The following is a 24,556-nucleotide window of genomic DNA, read 5'->3' as shown; positions in this document are numbered from 1 at the left end:
CACTGGTGTCCATGGATTACATGAAATCTTTCCACCTGCACAGGCACAGGCACCAGAGACCTTGCAACCACAGCTCAGAACAGCACCAGAGAAAATAGAGGTGGAAAACATGGTCCACTCAGAACCAATGTCCCCAGCCTCCCTTCAGTAGCTGTTTGAAGCTCTACCGAATGTGGGAGTTCAACTCTCCATCAAATAGCAATAAGTGGACAGCTCTGCCCCTCCCTTTACCCTAGTGTCAAATACACAAGGGCGAAGGTCGCCTGAGATGACAACTGTGGGCGAGCCTGGTCGGGCCATGTTTACAACACTCCTTATGGACCCCCTCTTCTCCTGGGTGTCCTCCTCCTGGGCGGGAATGGTAGCGAGTCCAACCCCTGTAGACAGACAGACACTCTATCCCTGTTAACCCTTGTGCTATCCTAGGCACTTTAACATTGGGAGTTGGGTCATCTAGACCCACTAGACCAGGGGTGTCAAACATACGGCCCGCGGGCCATATCCGTCCCGCCAGGTGGTTTAGTCCGGCCCACACATGAAGAGTAAAAATCATAAGGATGTTTAAAAAAGAAAGCAAGTTTCTAGTCCATTCCTGTGGCGAGTTATGATTTTTGAAGAAATAACCGAAATGTGCAATTCCGCCACTAGGGGGAGAAAGGAAAAGCTTAACAGGTGAAACAACATAACTCTGCATGTGCCAAAAACGAAACCTAACAGCTCTGTGTCTGGGTAAGCAGTAGTTTGGTTCCTTGTGAGCTTCATCACTGAAGGATGTTCAGCAGTGACACCCTAATGACCAAAATGTTGTCAAAAAGAAAAAAAAAGGTTGAAGTGAAGTGCTGAGCTTTCCAAGAAAATGGAAAGCGTTTTATTTGTGCTTCCCAATCGAACAGGTTGATTACACAGAACTGTGACTGGCTTGGAGTAACGCTCAATTATAAAATGGCGTAAATGGCATACTTCTATAGCGCTTTTCTACCTACAAGGACAAAGCGCTTTACAGTCACAGCCCCATTCACCCATTCACACACACATTCACACACTGGTGGCCGCTCCGCTGCCAAACACAGGCGCCCGCCTACCACCAGAGGCAAGGTGGGGTTCAGTGTTTTGCCCAAGGACACTTCAACTCATGAGCGTGCAAGGCGGGAATCGAACCCGCAATATTACGATCATGGGTCGACCGCCCTACCGCTGCACCACGGTGTTCCCTTGTTTGTTTTTAAAGTGTACAGCATATAACTTGGCCCATGTCTTCTGCCCTGTAGTCCATCATCATTCCACTAGAGGCAATAAAATGCGTTTTCCTGCTCATTTCAAATTTGTCGCTTCTATTAAATCTCAAAAACACATTTGGCAGGAAAAAGTTTTGCTAATTTTCAAAAGATTAGGATAAGAGTTCATCTATTGTTCCTTTTTTTAAATGATGGCTTGCTTGATAATTCTTCATAAAACAGTTGCTATGTTAAAACATATGTGCATCAAATTTGAGACAGTGGGTAAATAGGGCGCAATTGGGAAAAAAAAAATACATTTTCCCATTTTGCCTTTATTTAAATAACAAAATGGACATACTACACAAAACACATAATGCAAGTTAACAAATATAAAATCTACAAAATGATACAGTGAAAGCTTTTTTTTTTTTAACATTTTATATCCTTGTTCAGCAGGTTATTTATGACGGACACAATACTGTTCTTTTCCTTTTTTCCATCCATATTTGGCACTTGACCACAAGATACTTTTGAAATGAAACATGGGGTCGAAGTACCGGATCGACTCACTTATATTTAAAAAAATAAATAAGATGAAATTCAGAGAATAAATCTGCACTTTATTTTTCCATTTTTTTTCAGCCAAAAGTCACATGCTATCATGTGAGAAACACTGTACCTCCTGTCCACAGGCAGGTGTGAATGAGAGCTGATGAAGAGCGCTCAGAGCACGCCGGCGAGGTCTGCTGCCAATCGCCATCGTGACTAACAGAATTTCTGCTTCAGTGATGAAAATAAAAGCCATTCAGGAGGAGACATCGGGACTCGTCCCCCCCAAAAAACTGTTCTCACCACTAAGGAAAATCAACATTTGCAGACAGTTCCTTTCTTACAAAAATTAGGGATAAAATAGATTTTCAAAAGTGTCTGCAAAGCAATGTGTGTGGTCCTCTCTTTTTTAACATCTAGCATAAATGATGAATGGAAAATGCCAATAACTTCCAGCTTTAAAGTGAATCTCATCTATTGCAGCAAAACGCCACAATGTCATCAGAGTAACAGAATATATAAGAACAAGCTATATGTTCATATAACATCTTCCAAACACACTTGTTAGCCCAGTGACTGTATATGAGAACTGAACTGAGTGATTGTGATGTCACTCATAGAAAAAATGGCTTACATCCGGCTCCAACGATAGAAAGTCAATTCAGTTGCCATTGATACGAACATGGTCAAGTTGGAGCCAGACAGTGATTGGTCCAAGTCTGTCTGAGTCAATGTTTCTATGGAAACCACACCCACCAATCAGGAGTGAGGTTGTTGGAAGTCCACAACCCTACCATTTGAAAGCAGGCCCCACAAAACCTGTCAAGCTGTGTTCATACCACACTTGGCAACCTGCTTTAAAGTAACCATTTTCAAGGAAAAATCTATGTAAATGCACGTTTACATAGATTATAGCACACATCTTTCATATTACGGACTAAAGCTGAGAAAGAGAAAGCCAGGAGATAAATTCACCAGATTTCAGCTTCGATATTTCGCACCAAGGTTTTTCCAACTGTAGGAGGCGGACATGTAGTAAACAGCAGAAAAAGAAAAGGAAGCCCCTCCCTTCTTGGCCAGTGTGAGCACCATTGACTAAATGTTCCTTCCCTACTCCCCAATTAATAAAAAACTGAACTACAGTGCTGAACTATCCATTGGCCTGAATGTTAACGCAATTTGGACACAATGCTCACTACTTTTAGCTCAGTGGCCTTGTGGTAGAGTGTCTGCCCTGTGACTGGAAGGTCATGAGCTCAAATCCAGGCCAAGTCACACCAAAGACTAAAAAAAAAGGGACCCAAATCCTCCCTGCTTGACACTCAGGATTAAGGGGTTGGATTGGGGGGTTGAGCCACCAAATGGTTCCCGAGCGCGGCTGTGTCTGCAGCTCACCGCTCCCCCAGGGGATGGGTCAAATGCCGAGAACAAATTTCACACAAGTAGGTATGTGACAGATAGTGGGACTTTGACTTTTTCTAAAGACATCACTGATTATGTGATTATATATGAGAATTTTACAAAGACGTTTTATGAATCCACTGTTCTGACTCTGAAAACTTGGATGATTTATAAAATAATAATTTAGATTTTACTTTTTTAACATAAAAAATGCAATGCATTGTGGTATATATTTGTCATTTTGTCAATTCATCAATTGGTCTGTTTAGAACTTGAATAACTTGCTCTAACTCCACACCTATGGACAATTTTAGAGTTGCCAATTAACCTCCGAAGCATGTTTTGGACGGTGGGAGGAAGCCGGAGATCCCGGAGAGAACCCGGCATGCACGGGGAGAACATGCAAACACAGAAAGGTCCCCCAGTCAGGACTTGAACCAGGGGCCTTCTTGCTGTGAGGCAAAAGCGCTAACCACACAAACAGAATGACTGAGTAATAGCTGTTTGTTTATCAATAGAGGTCTATGAGATTTAGACTTCTTGGATCCAGCAGGTACTTCCCTTTCGGAACGCGACTGGGGCGGAGTCACTCAGTCCCATTCTCAAATACAGTCAATGGTTAATCCATAGTTGGGCACAGAGAATCACAGCTCAGTTTAAAACGTTGAAAACTCTGACTTGTATTGAAACTATGTGCAAAGATGAGTATTAGTGGGATCTCTAAAATGTGTCCACAGAACTTGGCAGAAAGTCACTTTCAAAACACCGGATGGTTTTCATTCTCCTCCTTTGAAAGAAAAACTGTTTTTTCTGTAACATCATTCCAGACTAACTATAAAAAACATTATAATGGTTATAAAAACTAAAATTCCCAGATATTGCTTATAAATAATCCAAGTGGACAGGGAGAGTCCTGCACTCGTACATTTCATTTCTTCCAGTGTTGACTTGGAGCTACAATGAAATACTCTGTACACTCGCAAACGCGCGGAACTCCTCTTGAATTGAGAATTTTTTTTTTCTTGAAAAGAAAAAGAAAACAAAACAGCAAACTTGGAATCGGCTCGATGAATAGCGCAAACCACAGGGTTATCCTTGCCGGCTTTTCCTCTCAGTAGGAGCAGGAACAGCTTCTGTTTTAACAAGTCTGATGGGATTTCAGTCTTTCCAGTCCCTTCTGTACCCCGAGTGAGACTTGTTTTTGACAGCAGCCTTTGCCAAGGCAAAAGAGGCACATGAACAGTGTGTCAGTGAGCGAGTCTAAAGAACATTTTTTGCGTTTTTTTGTGTCATGTACAGCTGCAGGTCTGCGTGTTCATGTGCCTCCAAAGCTCATGTTGTGTTAAAAACAATCTCAGGCAGGTCAGATTGGAAAGATTAAAAGGGATTTATCAGTGGGAAGAGTCCAGTTTTCTACTGCCCAGCACTGCTGGGATCGCACTGCAGCAGTCGCACAATGGAAGGGTCGTTCTTTGCGCCCTCGACAAATTCCTCGAGAGACAGTTTACCTGGAACACAAAGAGAAGACTTGTGAGCCCCTGAATTCATGGCATTTCTCTTCCATTCGGACAATGAATCCATCCTTACCGTCTTTATTTGTGTCCATCTGCCTGAAGATCTTATCTGTGCGTTTCTCTGGTGTGGATTCGTCCTCCGGCATCTTCATCACAGAGGAAACCATCTTGTAAATGGCCTGAAGGCAGAGTAAACAGAATAAGACATTGTTTCGTTGCCAAAGTCATAAAAAAAGCAGATAGATAAGTACAACCCGTTGACAACCAAAGAAAGAACAAAATAAAAATCATCTATGAGGTCCATAGCTGAGAAAGACCAAAGAAAATACTTCTTTTTTTTTTGGCTTTTCTCTCTGAAACTGTGGGAAATAAAATGTTTTTGATTTTGCCTAAAAACTGAATAATTATAATGTAAAGATATGTAAATAGATTATCAGAGTAGGACATTAAGCCTTTCAGATTTGTAATGTTCTGCATTTCCTTTCAGATTAATTTATATCATTTTCTTATCCTGTGTATGAAGGATTTTTTTGTTTATGGCTATGGTTGATTTTTTCTTTTAATACACTTTATACTGCAATTTTAATGTTTTACATTATTCTTCCCTTATTATTCTCAATACCTTCTAAAAATACAATATTTCCAAACACTGTTGAATGAACCCAACAATAAGTTAAAATCATTCAAGTTGTTCAAGTACAAACTCAACAATATTTACAAGCTAAATGACGATATACTGTCATTTTGATGAAGGTAGCAATCCAAACTGGAACAATGATACTTTATCATTTTAGATCAACTTTTTATGAATGAAAACATCATGGATAAAAGTAGCGGCCCTCTTGGAACACTTGAAGATGTGGGATTACACGTTTTTCAGAGCTCAGTCTAAAACCATCAGGCGTCTGATGTAACAAACATGTGAAGAGGATTGCTGGGTGATGTGTGACACTGAAGCTCATTAGTTGGAAGCTGGAGGAGGTTAACGGGATGATGGAAGGGGGTTCTGTAGAGATCCAGGACCAGAGAGGACCTGCTGCCGTCCAAAACCTCCACTTAAACTGTCAGGAACGGCCTTATGGGAGGCGATTGAACAAATGCTGTGAGATAAGTTCACTTAACGTCTGCTGGTCTCAATCACTGAGAGCTTAGAAGGAAAACATACATATAAAAAAAGACTCACCGTCACGATCTCCAGCATCTCTGCTCTGCTAATGTATCCATTCCCGTCCAGGTCATACATGCTGAAGGCCCACTTCAGCTTCTGGTCCAGCCGACCCCGTGAGGTGACGCTGAGGGCGATGATGAACTCCCTGAAGTCTATAGTCCCGTCGCCGTTGGCATCAAACGTGCGAAAGACGTGCTCTGCGAACTTGGAGGCGTCGCCGTACGGGAAGAAGTTAGCGTAGATCTTCTTGAACTCCTCCATGGAGAGGGCGCCGCTGGGGCAGTCTCGCAGGAAACCCTTGTACCACTCGGTGATCTCGTGCTCCGTGAAGTCCGTGTTGTCCATCAGGTCCTGCATGACGTCGGGACGCAGCTTGCTGTTCTGCTTCCCCATGACGGCGGCTGTTGCTGAGGCTGTGGGAGATGTGAGAGGAGCTGCGCTTCCGACTGCAGATGAAGGCAAACAGCAGTTGGTTAGATGATATTTTCATCTGCTGTTTGGTGACTCAGAGCTGGACTGAAAGCCTGAAGGAGATTGAGGCTTTCAAGACCAAAAAAAAAACCCTCACCTTTAGCTAGTTTGTTTAGGAAAGGAAACTAGTGTTAAAAATGGACTTACTTGCTTCAGAGAAGAGTTTGTAAAACTTCTATTCTTTCAATTTATAAATGTAAAATTCTTGCATTTTCTGCTGCATCTGTATATTTTTCTCCAATAATACCCCGCTGGAGGTTAAACAGAGACCCCCCAAAAGCTGCACAGCTCCTCCACAAGCACAATCACACCTGCTGAATGAAGACCCAATGCGTGCCAGTACGTCTGTGCATGCAGCTTTGCAAATGCAACTTTCTATTTCCTGCAGGAACTTTAAAGCTTTCTTTCTGGTTTTGTTAGGCTGCACCTTCAGTCTCACTTCTGCACAGCAGACAACCTGAACACAATCACAAAAGGAGCATATCCTCTGCAACGTACAGAAATGTGGAGCTTGTCAGCCAGCTGTAGACAGTGAGCATGAAAAACCATGCTCCTAATGTGCTTAGCACCTTCCCTTGTTTGACTGCAAGCCTCTGACCCAAGGTGAAGTCAATAAGCAAGCCGTAAAGATTGGCCAAGGATAATGTCAGATGAGATTAGTCAAGTCAGGTCAGTTCAAGCAACAAAGTACATGCCGCATGTTCCTGCTGTGGAAAGAAACACTTGTTACCTTAATTCACACTCACTCATCTAAATGAGTTGCTTTACCTTTGCTCTCGAATTGATATATCCTGAGAAATTTAGTTTAAATTTCCTTCAATTCCCCGAAAAAGCAGCTTAAATTACCTCACATAAATTATGATTTCTATTAAGGTGACAGGGACTTTCAGCCCTGCAGAAACCAATCGTTCCCCTGAACGCTGACTAACTACAGTAGCAGCATGTTCAGTGGTATTTCCCTCCATCTGCAGAAGCTGCTGTTAATGGCAGGCCTCCCTAAATGAATCCTCCTGCACAAAAGCTTTTAGGGCCAACTCATTTAAATGTTTAGCTGTGCACTTGTCCTTTTATTTTGCATAAAATCTGCATTTAGGATTTGGAGGAATTGTGCTGCATTTCTGTAAGGAAAACATATAAATCAAAACCTTCCCATTATTTTCTCTAATTTTATTAATACAAGTTCCAAATGTATTTAGTTTAGATACCAAGTTATGACAATTCCATCCTGAAAACCTGCTTTGGAACAAGACTGGCTATGCAAACATGCAAAATTGTTTCATGTCATTAATTTATTTTTCACATTTACATTTAACCTTTAAGAACCCATGTGCTCAAATTTAGATCATTTATATTTTTTTTATTAGTTTAATTGTATCTTCATTATTTTCTTTTTTTTTAGGCTGCTATTAATAAACAAACACACAAAAACTAACTTTAAAAGCCCACAGGGAAATTGTTTTTGGGTTCCTAGGAGTTAAAACCCATTTCTTAAGCGATGTAAAACAATTTTCTACATAATTAGAATTTTTTATTACTGATATTATAATTTCTTGGATTAAATCTAATTGAAAGTTGTGTCTAGCTAAAGGCAAGCTGCATCTTATCCCCTCTAACGTGATCTTTTCAATGAGAGGATGTAAAAAACATTCTTCTTTAATGCTTTTAATAGTTTATTTTGCATAACTTTGTTTAAAGTAGATTTAGTTCCTGCTTTTGTGTTTTTACCATTATAAACAGCAGAACTGTTGGTAAAAATGATTCAACCAGGTGATTAGTAATTTCCTGTCATATCTGAGTCATTAACAGCCACTAAAGCAAATCCAAAAAAACAACAGATTTATTAGATGACATCCTAAGAATCTGCTTTCAGGCCATCTAGACGAATTTATTAATAAGTAGCTGTTCTTGATAAACCCATTCCACTCCAAATCCTATTTAGACTGTAGAATTTACAATGCAGCCTCTGTTTGTTTTACTAATTAATTGATATTTCATGAATTGTTTACACTGACATGCATTCAGGCCAAACTGAAATGGTTGAAAAATGACTCTTTCCATTCTTCTTTGACGCATCTAAAAAGCTCAAATCAACATGTTTTTGGAACATCCATCAGTATGTCCGTGTTCTTTTCTTTCATATCAAATTAGGAATGTTCTGTCAGGCTCTCGCTCAGCCTGGTGAAGTGGCTAGAAAAAAAGACTGGCTTGTCAAACAATTTGCATTTTAATTGCTTGATGGATTGTGGTACACTCTTGTTATTACTGGGAAAGAGTAGTCATGACAACTGAACAAGTAATCACCCTAGCCTTTCAGCACGCTCCAGCTAGAAAACATGACAACATTACTTTAAACAATTTTCACTCGCCACAAAAACAACAACAACAAAATGAATCAAGCTTCCAGTAAAAGGCTGATTGTTCACTAGCTTGTTTTATAGCTGCAGACGTAATCAGACAGACTCCTTCCAGCCTCACAATTATGACAGAATGGATGAAATGTTTTTCTTTTCTCTTCATTATTACAAACCGGAGAGAAAAGGTGAATTAATTTGATTCCAAATAGCTCTGCAGAAACAACCACAGGATTTACTAAATCAAAAGTACATGTATTTGATTTAAAATGTGTTTATGCCCCTCCAATCTTTGAGGATTGATCTCTTGGAACGCCACAATTCTCAGTTTGTTATACCATTGAACTGAATCGTAGTAATAGTTGCATCCCTACTGCAGACTAGCATGTTTTTGGCTGAAAGCGTCAAAGGTGTGTAAACTGTGGATGGCTATAAATGTACAGTTTGCTAAAAACTCCTCAAACCTGAAACTTTTTTGCTTGACATAATGTACGCAATATTTAGCTTTGGTGGCATATTTGCCATTTTAGAATATTTTTACACACGTTTGAGGTTAAAATGACTTAAGGAACTGTGATTTATGCAAGAGCCACGTCTCTGCAGTGAGTCGTTCGTGTTTTTTTTATTTTCTGCTGTTTTGTTTTAAAAGGCAAACTATAAATAACATTTCTTTTGTGGAGTTTGTAAGCTCATGTTGGGATTTTCCTCTTGCTGAATGTAAAATATTCCCATCCAGATGTACAGAAAAAAGTAGGAGGTTTTTTTTTGTCATCAAAACCTGCATTAAACACAAAAGTTACTGCTTTCGTTGATGTTTTTCAGACATTTTTATGTATTTTTGGAATTAAATTCAGCAGGTAGCTGGACTGTAGTTTTACACTGGCCACATATAGAGGTGGCGTTGCAGGAAATGGACACCAACTGTTCAAGTTCACTATCATCTGCACAGGCTGAGGTCAGCATCTCTATTTCAGGCCTGTCTTCCACGCAAAACTAGCTTTCGCTGGGCTGGTAGTGAAATGGTTATTACTTTTCAACTACGTTATCTTTCCAAGCATCGCAGCCTCGGTTATATAACTGTGACTTTAGCTGGCTGCCAGGCGAGGCAGGTAAGAGTCTTAACTGTTAAAAGTGTTCATTGATCTCACAGGGACAGAAATAGAAAGGAGGACTGGCTGATGGGATGTTCAGTAAAGCACTCGGCTCTCACGCCGTCACTTTTTCTTTCAAGATCTGCGCAGACGCTGACTCGACGGGAATGGTGGATTGTGATGGGAATGATAACACGGCATTTCCTGGCACAATACGATGTGATCAGTAGCATCCAAAGCTAACATTTTCCCAATGATATGTTCAAGAAAGAAAACTTGCAGACAAAAGCCAATGTTTTGCTTTGTTTTGAATAATCCAACTATTTCCACAACTGTTTGATGATACAACAATCATCAGGATTTGTTTTTTAAATAAAAGCAAAGCATTTAAGTTCTATGAGCCCAATGGGTCAAATTTAAAAAATAGAGCCCCTTTATTAAATTTACAGAAGTGACCCACGTTCTGGTTTTTCTAATCCATCAAAAAAAAATGTTAGACCTTCAAATCTTTAAAAGGAGATCTTCACCGTTACTTATTCAGTTATTATTCATTCATGAATAAGAAAATGGCAGATTAGCCTCCCTTATATATAACAAACAAAAGGTAAACATGGATTATTTACAATAAATACCCATTAAACTTCATATCTTTTAAGAAATAATTAGCAACCAACAAGTATTTATTTATAATAATTGTTGAATTTCTGAATAGATAGCAGATCGACAAGAAAATTGTTTTTTTAACTTATTTATTAATATTTTTACTATATTTCTGTTAAGTATGTTGCACTATTGAATGAGTTAAACAAAATATATCAACAAACTTGTGGCATAAATAAAGCTAAAATCCATAAATTACCTTTAAGACATCAAAAAATATACTTTAAACTTTTCAAAAGGAAGACAAACATAACAATTCGGAGGTTTAAATGTGTGTAGATTTGTCCTTAACAGAACATGTATCACAAAAATAAAATGCAAGTGAAATAAAGCGGTGTGCTCTCTATATTCAGACAAACTTGCTGTTTGATCTCAATGAGACCTTCCTCCTAGAACATCTTGTAGTCTACTTATGTAACAGGCAAGTCTCCATTTAGATCCTCTCCGTAAATCTTAACGCAAGACTCTACCGGATAATCCAAGAGCATGGAGCGTGGAGAAGGCAGCCTGCAAGACGCAGCGGCTGGGAGAAACTCAAAAACAAATAGTGCGTTTATGAATGATGCATTCATAAGGAAATCCGATGCATCTGCAACCAAGCTGCAGAGCTGAGTGCAGCTATTCTCCACCACACAGACAAGCAATTATCAGACCTGCAGGATTTGCAACCTGATAACCTCTCACACAAGATCAATTATTTTACGATGTAGAAAGTTCAGTGGAAGAAAAAAAAATGTTACGCTTCAAAAAAAGCTTCTCTCTAAACGAAAGTAGTTCTGCAAAAGCACATGTAATCTACATTTTCTCTGCAGTTGGGTGGATTCATCAGTAATTTGTTCTCAGTGGTGCACGATTACTGCAACCCAGGAACAAACGTTTGTTTACCTCTGTTAGCGGGTGTTTAAACCACACTCTGGTCTGCATGTCAAACATTTCCTGTAACTATTAGTATCAGACAAACCTGAAAATTCTTCCTGCTCCATCTGCATTAGCGAAAATACTAGCTGTTGCTTGATATGTCGACAAAATGCTTTTAAATACAGAAAGTTGCACATTAGATATTTCATGTAGTCATTGATTTTCACGCGTTACCAAAGTACGCTAGTATTGCACACTTATAATCCTGGAAATTGTTGAAGCTACTGGGTTTTATTTAGCAGACAGTGATGTTGCATCAAAGCCTTTAAAGGTTTATTAATCTGCTTCCAACTAATAATCTAAAAAACCAAAAATGGAGCATAAACTTTCTCCTGACAACCACTTTCAATATTTTCATGCTAAGGCTTCGTCTCAATCCGCACAATAATAACCAAGAAATAAAAAAGCTACTTCCTTAAAACCTCAATGAGCTTCAAAATAACGATCCTGCTAATGGATGAAAGGACCACACAGTTTTACAAGCTTCAGAACTTATATCTGCATCAGTTCATCTATAAACAAGCCCCAGCTGACTCCATTAAACACAGCTGCAGCCAGGCATAACTTTACCAGCACGCATGCTCACATTTCAAGTACCGTGGCAAAGTGTTGCTGGTTTCAGCGACTCCTTGAATGTCCGACTGCAACTCTATCTGCTGCGTTATTTGGTTTAAGGTCAGAGAGCCGCTATTGGTCCCACCTGTACCAGAGCCGCAGGAAAGTCCGAACAAAAAAACAAAACAAAAAAAAAAAGAGTTAAAAGATTAAAGCTGTATAGGTTTTTATTTTTTTTAAACCAGAGATAAATAAACTTAATTTATCAAAATTGTACAATTACAAGTAAAAGTATATTTTAGGAGCCATTACCTTTGTATAGTTGTTAAAAAAGCCAACAGCGGGCGTACGGTGATACTTTTTTCTACCTTTATCTGATCCTTTTTGTCTTAAACATAAATAATGAACAACAAACAGCATATGCCGTCACATACCTAAAAATAAAAACAATATTGGTGCAGCACAATCTAGTACCATGAAGAATTTCTAGCAAATGTAAACTGAGTCTAACACTGTAATACTAGAACTGCACTCCACAATATTTAAAAAATAAATCAAAAAGAAAATTGGATCCAAAATGCTAATCACTACTAGAGGAAGCGTCAAATATTTGTTTCATTTTATTTTAGATTGTTTTTTTATCTATCTGATAGGAACTTAACACATAAAATAATTTAATAAACAAACAAAAAAAAAGTTTTTTTAGAAATAATGTAATAAAAATTAAAGGATTTAAACTAGATTAAAGTATTGGTTTTATTCATGCTGAACGATTGTGCTTTAAAATACTAGGGCTGGTTTCACCAATAAGTTCCAGAATCGATCGATTTGATGCACGAAATGTTCTCGATTCTTTCAATAAACTTGGTTGAATTCAATTTTGAATTTACACATTTACACATATTTGTATAGAAATACAATAATAATGTACATTTTTAGAAGATATTCATATTAATCTAATACAGTTCACATACTGTAAAATGTATTATTTAACGGAGAAGCTCCAACAGAAACGCACAGATCGTTAAGAAAACCTGCGTTTCAGTTTGGCCACTAGGTGGAGCTTACGGTTTAGCATTACACGCTATATTTGAGCAAAAAAAAAGTACTTTAGACCACAGATGGTTACTTTAAACTCTTGAAAAAGTTTAGAATATTCATGGCTGGATATATAAAGCTGTTCATTTAGTTAGCAATGTATGCTTAGGTCAAACAAGCGTTAGCATTAGCCGTCCTATGGGAAGTTCCATTATACGTTAGCATCAAGCTAGCTGACTTTGGCTTTACTGCTGTTATTGTTAAAATTACTCTGTAGATGTATCAGAGTACATTAGTAATGCTTCATGAACCTTCTGATTGTATTTTGAAATCTGTTTAGCAGTTTTACATCTGTACACCGTCATTGTTTCAATGCTTGATCTCACAAAATCTCACGGGAATAGCGTTAGGTCACCGGAAAAGCAAAAGCACCAAAGATCGATCTCTACTTTTATGGATCGATTAAGCTTGGATCAATTCAGATCGAATCATCGATTTATCAACCCAGCCCTAATGAAAATGTATCAAACTTTGCTTAACCCCTTTCCCCACAACTTATTTTCCAGCTGTGAAAAAAATAAAATAACATTAAAATATATACAGTATATGTTTTTGCTTTCAAGTAGTTACTAAATTACGATAAACTTGAAGCTGAAGTGGTTTGGTCCATATTTGCATCAATAGGTGTCAAGGGGTTAACAAAACCCATAAAAATACCATCCAGAACTATGCCAGAACATTTATCTGATCTGAAGAATATATTACAAAACAATAAAAATAAACAATGAATCTGCAACAACAAATTATTTTGAAAATTATATTAAAGAAATTCATAAATGTGATGGTATCTCTAGATGATGATGCAAATCTTTGGCCAACTCTGAATAAATATTTTTAAAAATTTCAAAGCTAAAAATTTTTATCCCTTTAAGCACATATTTATTTAGCCACAAAATTGTATTTACAAAGTCATTATTTTGAGTTTGTCCTGATGTCACATGATGCTGTGATGACACAAAGCAGCCGTAGTTCCTCTGGACAGACAGCGTGAAGTTTACACTCTCGTCTTGAAAGATGACTTCATTACCTACTTTTAAACTTGCGTATAAAAAGTCGTTTTTGTTCTGTATTTGAGAAATTCAAGGCAACAACTAGATCCAAATGAACAAGCATTGAGCAGGAGAGGTTTGTGCGTCGAAGTGCCTCAGAAAACCACAATCCTGACCTTGAAGGGACTTATGAGGAAACATGATTCACAAAACAACTCAGATAAAACTAGACCCACAAAAAAAGAGACAGGAAAACATGGTAAATTGTTACTTATCCTTAAGGGAGAAGGATGTTTATTTTGTGCTAAATAGTGAAGGAAAATGTTCCCTCTGTTAGTGGTATCTGAACCACAGAGTGAGATAAATGTAGACATCAGTTCACAATTGTATCCACGTGACAGGCTGTAATCAGTGTTTTTCCTTTTTTGCTGATTCTCCTCTGCAACAGACTAACTTTAATCTTTTTTCCTCTCTCCACATCCGCTTTCCCTAAAAACTCTTCTTCGACAAGCTTAACTACAGGATGCAAGGTCGATGCAGCCAGTCAGGCCCAGAGCATGACCGCAAGAAACCCACGCTGACAAAAATAAAGCATGTGTTCAAATTTAGCAAACATTTGTTAGAGTTTAGCATCTTGAAATGTTTGGGAAGACGCCTTTAAAACCAACAGTAGACATTAGCTAGACTCCACTCTTGTATCAACACCTCTGTAGATTCTAACGTCTTCTTGTTAGGCGGAAAGCTTAAGCTGTTTAATTACTAATCTGAAATAAAAAGTTTAAAAGCCACACAAATACATGTTTGTTTTCCATTTTCTCTGTGTGACTGCTTTCTCCAGACCAGCAGACTTTGTTTTCTCATGTGACAATTTCAATTCCTGTTCAGATCATACACACATTTAACTGGACAGATAATCTTCGATGGCACGTTAGATTCTACAGGCCGAACGCGAACCCTGAAGAGGGATGGACACGCTGACCGGAATCAACTCCGTCCACCTCAACAACCGCTCAAAAACAGCACAAAGTCTGAATTATGTTGGGTTCACTCGTGGATGCAACAAAACGTGCAACAAGTAGCTCTTGTTAAATAAAAAGAGCTTTTTTTTTTTCAAACTTAGCCTCCACGCAGTGATCCTAAATGGGGAATAAAGCTTTGTACATCAAAAAGATCCTTGAATCAGATTATAAATGGGTTTATTTTGGGGGAAAAACCTGATTTTATAACAATGAGAAATCACAGCGCTCCCTGACTATATCACAGGGTTCATCTGTCGTGGTCTCGCTGTTTCACTTTTTTGTTTTCTGTCGAATTTTTTGCAAGTTTTAGAATTAATTATTTTACAGTTTTGGTTACAGTTCTGTGTCCCGATTGGCTGGAGACCTCGCCAATCAATTTCCTCCGTGCAGTGGCTCCCGCAGAATGAGTTCAGTTTGCCAAATCTGAATAAATCTACGAAGGAGTTTTAGGGCCATGGTGAGGAAAAAAAATTCTGGCCAACGTGACGAGTTTTTTCTCGTCATGACGAGATTAATGTCGCCATGACGAGAAAAAACTCGACACGAAGTTACGAGAAAAAACTTGTGTCGAGATAAAAGTCGAAATAAAGTTTCGTAAATTTACGAGTTTTTATCTCATAAATTTACGACTTAAAATCTCGTAAATCTTCGAGAAAAATGTCGTACATTAACATGGATAAAACACCGAAGTTTTCCGTTTATCGGTGCCTAGCTTGAAGATAAAATATGCGGAGCCTTTTGTGAAGCTTTATTTCACGATTATTATAGGTTTAAAACAAAGAGATTCTGAACCTTTTGATGATTCAAAATCAGATTATTGTCAGTGTAGTCGGCTTTCCGAATTTTTCATATTTAAAATAAGGAGCTCAGAGACACGTTTGGGTGTAGAAAACCGCTGCAGACTTTATTCTCCTTTTCATTCACATAACCTGAAGTTCATTTGTCACCTTACGTCATGAACCTGTCATCCGAACACCAATGCGGAAGTAAACAGTGTTACATACGCCCACTCCTGCAGATTAAGCGTCCCGTTTGATCATTAAAAAACAAAGATGAATGAAATTAGTCCGTTATATTAGCATTAGAACGTTGAAAATGCCAAAAAAGTGCTCCTCCTTTGAACATAAGCGTCACACAGACGTAGTGATCTGGTCTTTGGTGGAGGAAGAAAGGATTGAAGTGGACAGCTGCAGGGATACTGACGGCTTCATCGGGCTGCAGAGATCCTGCAAAACCACCCATCAGTGAATAAAACTTTAATAAATCAAACAAAGGAGCTTCCAGACATTTGGAACGTTATCAATACATTCAGATCACCTGTTCCACCAAGTTTAGTCGGTCTGCTCTGCTGATGCGCGTCGTTCACCTGCTGCTCCGCATGCTCGCGTCCACTTTAATCTCTTAAATTTACGAGTTTCTTTCTCATAAATTTACGACTTAAAATTTTGTCAATTTACGAGTTTTTTCTCCGAAATTTACGAGTTTTTATCTTTTAAATTTACGAGATAACATAACACTGAATACTCCTGAAAGACTGGCAACATTGCAACTTTAATCTGGAAACTTTATTTCGATTTTTATCTCGACACGACAAGTTTCTTTCGAAACTTTGTGTCGAGTTTTTTCTCGTCATGGCGACATTAATCTCGTAAATGACGAGAAAAACTCGTCACATTGGCCAGAATTTTTTTTCTTCACCGTGGCCCTAAAACTCAGTCGTATAAATCTTTGATCACAAACAGATATTTTTTTGTTCTACTTATTTTTTCATGGTTTGAACTTTAAGTTTAAACAAGAGAGAAATGTTTGAAAATGTTCACATCTGAAAAAAGTGTTTAAAGTGTATAGTGAGAGGTTTAATAGCTGTTAAACAGCTGTAATCCTATTTTGCTAATTTCTCCTATCGCGGGTTATTTTTTTAACATAATTCTGCAATAAATGAGAGAGCACTGCACTCCCCTGTGGAACCTGCCTCCAGTGGTTGTAGGGGGAACTGCAGGAACTTCCTGGTTTGCATCAAATTTGAGGGCAGAAGGTGGGGTTTCAGTTTTAACATCCATAAAAGCCCCTCTCCTCAAAAAACATTTGAGTGAGCCAAAAGGTAAAAAAAATGGAACTATGATCTATTTCTATATACATCCCACATCAAACCGAAGCCATTTATTTACCACAAACCACCAAGTAAAAAAAGCCACTGAGAAGCGGACTCCAGTTTGAATCTTATTTATTACTCTACAAGACCTACTATCATTCCAAATCATCTCTATTTGCTTTATTGCTTATTTATAAACACCACAAATGGTGTAATTTCTAACTACAGTGATCCCTAACTATAACGCGGTTTACTTTTCACGGTTTTGCTACCTCACGGATTTGCATTGTGTATTGTGTTCTGCATTCTGATTGGCTAAAAAGTCACTCCGCTTCTTCTCTACCTGTGCATCATAACGTTGCAGTTTAATATGTACACGTACGTAAAACAGCTTATTTGTTGAAAAAAAGTTTCTCAAGTACTTTTATTTGTGAAACAAAGGCTTGAGCCTGTAAAATGGTTTGTTCTTCCTTTTCAATGTATAATAGAGTATTTAACTGTATATTAATAGTTTAAAAAAAAGGTTTCTACTTCACGGATTTTGCCTATCACGGGTTCTCTTTGGAACGTAACCCCCGCGAACAACAAGGGCTTACTGTATACTAATTTATGTTCAATAAAAATTCTGAAATATGTAACATTTTTACCTTTAAAGTAAAATAAATAACAAATACATTGAACTTAATGATTCTACTCTACATCATAACAAGGATTAGTAATCTCCAGGAGCATATAAATAATAAACCTTGGAAATAGAATATTTATAAAAACTAAATTCTGAGATGTTTTTATTAGGACTTACAAATGTCAATTATATCAATCAATGTTGTTTAGTTATTAATAAAAACTTCACGCACCTGAAAACTAAGAAAAAGGTTGTTTTTATGAATGTAATAAATCAATATTACAACTTTTTTAATAAATCTATTTTTACAGCCCTATTCATATCTAATATGCAGCTCAAGTTGTTAAAACATTTTAACGGTCTTCACAAAGATAATTCAGAAATATAAACACGTTAGATGCTAATCTACAAACACAAACACTGGCAAATAATTTACTATCCTATTTGATTTAGCTTGCAAATGTTGAAACTTTATCTTACTAAATGATCCTTTACAACCAAAACACTGACAGGTTTGGAAGTCAGAGGAATTCACACTTTCAAAAACTCATTTACTTGGAAAAATAAGTTTAAAAAAAATGTTTTAACAAAACCCCCCAAATATTTTCCAGTTAATTGTCAAGTGTTGAAGCTGCCTTATCTCTCCTGCCTGGTCTGGTGTGTGTTTGGTGGTGAAATAAGATCCTATGGCTCACCGCAGAAGCATCTTTAGCTTCCTGTTCGAACAAATACTCTAACTAAAAAATAAGATAAATGTCTGCCGTTTCTCTGGTACACCTGAAGCCTCATTAAGGATATAAAAAGAGCTGCTTCATCCGATTACAATGTGGATAAAGCCTTATCCTTGCTAGCATCGTGTCCTGTTACAACAACAAAGTTATGGAATTAAAAAAAAAAAAAGTTTAATTACTACTACTAGTCGTTCTCATAGACAAATATCCCCAAAAAGGAACGAGTATGTGCCTAAAAACACGAATTTAATCAGCACGTGCGTCCTACCTTTTTTATATTGTTAAATTTTAAAGTAGGAAAAGGGAAAACTAAGACGGCGGGACGGACAAATTAGCTACAACTTACCTAGCTTTAAATTTAAAGCTGTAGTTGAAGGTTTGCAGAAAGTTTCCTTTAATAGTCCATTAGCTTACTTCTGTGAGAGGAAGCTCAAAGTTTCTGGTAAACCGTTGAGGTGCAGCAGGAAGGAAGCACCGGAGAGCTGCAGTTTGGTGCCGCTCGTAGTCCAAACTCCGGGCGCCTGTATCTGAGCCGCAGCTCACACTCCGCTTAGCCCCGCAGCCTCCTGCTGTGACGTCAATGCTGTGGATCACGTGGTGCGCAGGGCACCAATGGGGAGCGTCGTTGTCCTGGCAACAAAAGCCGAGCACCTGAATGGTTATTACGGGAAATTAACATGTGTGCACAAAAAGGGTTGCTTTAAAAAAACCAAAACGGTTGCTTTTCTAATAAATGGAATAACAACATTTTTTTCACCATTTTAATTCACTCAATATAGTTCGAAATAAAAAATATAGAAAAGCAGCATTTCTAAAAGCAGCTTTCATGAAAAAAAAGGATCATCAAGAGCCCTGGATTCATTAAAAAATGTTCCCTCAAATGAAAAAAATGGTTGCCACAACTCACTATTTTGTGCACACAAATTCGTCATTTGTACACACAAATTAACTTTGTATGTGCACAAATTAGCATTTCGTACACACAAACAAATAGGCTACTTTGAGCACACAACTTAACATTTTGTTTGCACATAGTTGCAATTTATAACCATAAATTGGGAATTTTTGGTCCCAAACTAGCATTTTATGCGCACAAATTAACACTTTGTGGGCAAAAATTAGTTTTTGTAGGCATACTTTGGCGTTTTGTGCTCACAAAGTGTTAATTTAAGGAAAAAAAATATTTTGTATGATTATTTTTAATGTAAGGCTTTGTAGTATTGCGTTGTATGAAGTTAAAAAAAGATAGTTTATCATATTTTTTTCAGGGATAAAAAATAATTTGTTGTAAACATTTAATTCTCATTAGTGACAAATATTTTAAAAATTGAAAGACAAAAAGAGAATTCCTATTCCTATCTTTTTAAAAACAGTCTTCAGTCTTTTCTATATCTTTTTTTATTTTCTTATTTATTCTTTGTTGCAAATAAGATAAAAGCTAGAGGTTATCTTTACATTGCTACAATCTCATATTTGTTATACCTCTTTTTATATTTTTGCAAAACAAGATTCAAACAAAATTCTTGCAGACGATACATTCTACCTCAATGAGCTTTCTTGTTTCTGAGTATTGCATGATGATAAAGAACCAGCTTATGATTATGACCAACATGCATCTGCAGCAGCCCAGTACAAGAGGTCTCAGGTAGGCACATTGACAGGCATGCTTAGTGTAAGATGATTAGAGGAAGTCAAACCCAGAGGTCTTATTCAGCCGCTCATCTTAATGGCCTTATGAAGTACACTTAGAGCCTGTCCTTCAACCTGAGTTGGCAAAAAGTCTGACTGTGCAACAGTGATTTATTGCATGCATCAAGCAAGTATGTAAGTAGCAAACACAAAGAACACATTTGAAGTTTAGATTCTTCAGAAATGGCCAAAAGTGCAAAACGTTCGCAAGTTCTATTGAGTTCCCCTCATTGCAGAAGAGCAGCAATGAAGGAAAAGATATTAAGTTTTTTATGCATAATTTACAACATGATATAAAAGCTGAATAGTTAGAGCTAAAAAAAATAGAATTGTCAAATTACTTGTTAGGTAAACCCGTTTAAAGAAGTTTTAATTGCATCAAAGTTTGTTTCTTTAAGTTGCAATTGCAAGCTCTTGGATTCAAATGCAGGTGCTTTTACAAATGGCCTCAGGCAAATGTAGAACTGCTGCAATTATTCGTTTTTTTACTCTAATCACTGCATCTTTTGTCAGCAGACTTTGATCGGCGCAGCACATTGTTATTTACTTTTAACAGAGGTGGAAGCTCATCAGTAAGTTTGACCCTGAGGGGAAAGTCCCTGAATGCTGCAACCTCTAATAGGTTTGCATAACATTGATCTGACTGGCTGTCCACTGAAGAGCAGTCCTCAAACCCTGCACTCATTCAAGCACATAAATACACACAACAGTGTATCGCAGCACCCTTGCCAAAAGTCTTTTTTAACTGGACGGCTGTCTTCATGGCTTTAAGTGGACTTCGTCATTAGGTAACAGGGGCTTTAAGAGCGCTACTAAGTAGAAGTAAAAGACACAGGCTGGAGAAGCCACTAAGCTTCACAGTGGAAAAAAGTACTTTTCTGCTTGATTAGCTGTTATCTAATGAGACAAAGTCAGACTCATGCGGCTGTCAGGATGAGGCAAAACATAACATTTGCTCTCCAGCAGTGTTCCATTTCAACGCACTGCAACGTTTTAGAGAAAAAAAACATCTTTCAAGTAGATGGTCCATCAGAACCAGGACAAACACACTAAGGAACTGCTTTTTTCCACAGGCAATCACTATATGGAATACACATACTTCCACCAACTACACCCCACTCTGACTTTTTACAAATGCTAAATTCCTGACTACTACACATGTGTGCAATATCTTGACTTCTGTGCAATAACCGGGTCTCTGTGCAATAACACACAATATTTATATGCTGCACTCATAGCAGCTCAACTCATTCCATTCTATTTTGTCCATACATATTTAATAATTAACTGTTTCTGTATATATTTTACATTTTTTGTTAGAGATGTGAGTCCACTATTTCTATTTTATTTTATTTATCTTCATCACGCCAAGGCTGCTGCAATTTCATTGTATCACCATGTACAACGACAATAAAAGGATTCTGATTCTGATAATGCACCTCCTCATCAGTGAGAGAGCGTGCATCATTATGGCATAACAGTTTCAAACTCACTGCTGAAAAAATCCAGCGCAAAATCTTTGTTGTAATATTTGTTGGAGCTCCTAAAAAATATACAAGAAAGAAAACAAATGAAGGTCCAGTATCAGCAGTCAGGAAACAAGGCTGAATAAGCTGTGCGTCATTGGAAGCAAACCAATGTTCAGGCTGACTGGATTACCCAGCACGTGAATGGATGCTGAACTCAAACACTGTGCAATGCAGGTTTAACTGTTTCAGAAGAATCCGAACCACACAAGTGTCACTGCTATGCTATGCATTGTTTTGTGTGCCTTCCAAACATAACTTTTCTGCAACACTAGCAAGATGGGAAATATTCAAAAACTATTTTAGAAAAGAAAAAAAAAAAGATTGTTTCGATATATTTATATGGCATCCCAAACTCTAATTTTTTGAGTTTTTTTGCAAATTTTCTCCACACATAAAAATTCAAGCAAATGTTTGTTACCTTTTACCCATGAACTCCTCATGTCATTGACTATAATAAAATAATAATCACATCCTATTTATTTTTTAAGCCACTGATACATTTTACAGTCCAGCTTACCAAAACATACCATTCACTTAAAGACCCACAAGTGTTTTTGTGTTTTTAACAAGCTTTTTTGACACTTTACTGATGATGGAGGACGTATAAAACGAAAATTAAGCTTCAAATTGCATTTCTGAGTATTCTTTTATTCCAATTATTGTGAATCAGGGTCAGAAGAAAAAACGTAGTTGGAAAAAAGCTTGTAGCAGTGATGTAGAAAATACGCTGGGCGGGCCACAAGCTGACTGCTCCGACCTCTAAACAATGGGTTGGGGGGGGGGTTGCTTAGCACCAACAGTCCCGCCCACAACTCAGAGGTGAATTTCTAATAAACTATTGCCGCTCTGTAGAGACTATGTCCTGGAAAATGACAGTTTTTTTTTTTTTTATTTTGGCTAAAAACATCACAATCATGATCAAAAGACCACTGAGAACGCTTTTAGAGTAGAGTTTCTGGAGCCCACCGAGCTAATGTTTGGGCAAAGGTGGCATACGCCCTGGACAGGTACCAAGTCCATTGCAGAGACTAAAGCTTTATCTGGAAATTGTTTTAGAATCTGTAACTAAACAGTTTAGCATGTCAGCATTTCTAATGTGGGGTCAAAGGGTTTGCTCTGTTGTGTCACAACAAGAAGCTTTCTGGTTCTGTCTTGTCTGTGTGGGGTTTAAATGACTTCCCTGCCCATGAGTACGCTGTCGTACGGTAATCTCATTTTCTCCTACATTTCAAAAACAGGCTACATGGTTATTTAGACACTCTAAGGTCTTTTGCAGTGGCTGGTTAATTACCATTGAAAAGGTTGTAGCCCATTTAGTCAGAGCATCCAAAGATAAGAACATGGCCTGCTTGGAAACCATCACAGATTCCACAGGCTCAGTGGAAGTCCAGTCCACCCCAATCATCTTTTGACCTATTTTAAAAGCATTTCCAGTGGTCTTTTAATTATGATTGTGTCATATTTAGCCAAATCTAAGCTGTGTGTCGTTTTCTAGGGCATAGTTTCTGCATAGTGCCAGGAGTGCATTAGCAATTCTCCTCTGAGTTAAGGGCAGCAGCACTCTAGTCCCTTCCCATTGCGAAGCAGGGAGCATGTCGCACACTTTTCAAATTCACGAAGAAACTCCTTTCAAACAGCATTTTTTTTCCCGTCTACTCCTGATTCACAATGATTTAAAAAGAAAAAAATACTCAAGTTTCTTTATATATGTCCTCCATCATCAAAAAAAAGCCACAAGAACAAGTTAAAAACACCAAAAACTCGATTTTCTTTGGAGTGAGTCTTGTAAGACACTACTCTCTGTTTTTAGTTTCCCAACATGGTATTTGCAAAATGAGCAAACAATGTTTCTGGAACAGACTTTGTTTTATGTGAGACCAAAGTTTAAATGTGTGATTAGAATGAACAATGCAAATTTGGAGAGAACCAGTGGCCACATATAACCACAAACCCTCTGAAATTTGAGCCCAATGTTGGGCTTGTCTCACTGCCTCTGTTCCTGGCTGCCTTGCATACTCTAAAGAAAACCATGGACTCCATTCTTTCCTTTGTCACTGAAGTCCACAACGTGATGATATCTGCCTCCAAAAGAGAGGTTAATGGTCCACTGAAACCTTTTCTTCAATCTGTGTAAAATTTGGTGGTACATTGAGCTCAAATGAGTGTCCACAAACCTCAAATGAAGATAAGTGGAGATAAGTAGATCAGAAGTACTCCACAACATTCTGAGAAACTGATGTCATCAAACAGGACATGGCTACTCCAGATCTCTTAATGTTCTTCCAAAAACTGATGAATTTGGTCGAATACCTTCCTCTTTGATAAATAAAGAAAGAATAGGTGATACGCCATATTTTGTTTGAGTTGTTGCATACTTTGATCACTTTTTTAAACAGCAAATCTACTTTTACTGGATCTATATCTGATTAATGTATAAGAAGACAGAGGATGTGGTCAACTATTATTTTTTAATAACATGTCCATAAGAGAGAATTCAATGTCAAAACAAAAGCTTCTAATGTGAATTTTTAACTACAGAAATTGTCGAATGACAGTTCTACTTGAGAATGTTGCATAAAAATGAGGATTTTATTATCTAATGTCTATTAAAGCAGAGGAAAACTTTCTTTCAAAATTTGAAGAAATAACATGAATCCCACACAAACGTATCCATTAATTTTGGGGTTTTTGTCTGCTCAGAAGCATTGAAGGTGATCAGATAAGCTGCATCAGGATGGGTTTTAGTCAAGGACTTGTGTCCTCAGCGTCTCCGTGTGTCTTATTTTTTGATAATAATTTTTCATATTAATTTTAGTAATATTTTTAATTATCTAATATAAATGTCATTTGTGATGTCCTTTATTGATGTTATATTATATAGATTATTTC

The 24,556-nt window shown here is 37.6% G+C and overlaps 1 protein-coding gene across 2 annotated transcripts; it reads right to left on the bottom strand.

The window, feature by feature from the left end:
- Window positions 1-3,663: 3,663 nt before the first annotated feature.
- LOC101168381 (neurocalcin-delta B) lies at window positions 3,664-19,007 on the bottom strand. Of its 2 annotated transcripts, none has more exons than XM_020707013.2 (4): window positions 18,864-19,007; window positions 5,865-6,295; window positions 4,755-4,860; window positions 3,664-4,675 (listed from the first exon to the last, which is right to left on the bottom strand). In XM_020707013.2, the coding sequence occupies exons 2-4, from the start codon at window positions 6,240-6,242 to the stop codon at window positions 4,581-4,583; spliced, it is 579 nt and encodes a 192-aa protein (XP_020562672.1). In that variant the 5' UTR covers window positions 6,243-6,295; window positions 18,864-19,007; the 3' UTR covers window positions 3,664-4,580. The 2 variants fall into 2 exon arrangements, with proteins under 2 accessions (XP_020562672.1, XP_004073847.1); XM_004073799.4 differs by having other exon boundaries at window positions 18,796-19,005.
- Window positions 19,008-24,556: the final 5,549 nt, after the last annotated feature.

The sequence above is a fragment of the Oryzias latipes genome, chromosome 11 (genome assembly GCF_002234675.1).
Source record: "Oryzias latipes chromosome 11, ASM223467v1".
In the NCBI taxonomy this organism is placed as follows: domain Eukaryota; kingdom Metazoa; phylum Chordata; class Actinopteri; order Beloniformes; family Adrianichthyidae; genus Oryzias; species Oryzias latipes.
The sequence above is the reverse complement of the archived record's forward strand: the minus strand, read 5'-3'. Positions and strand labels throughout refer to the sequence as shown.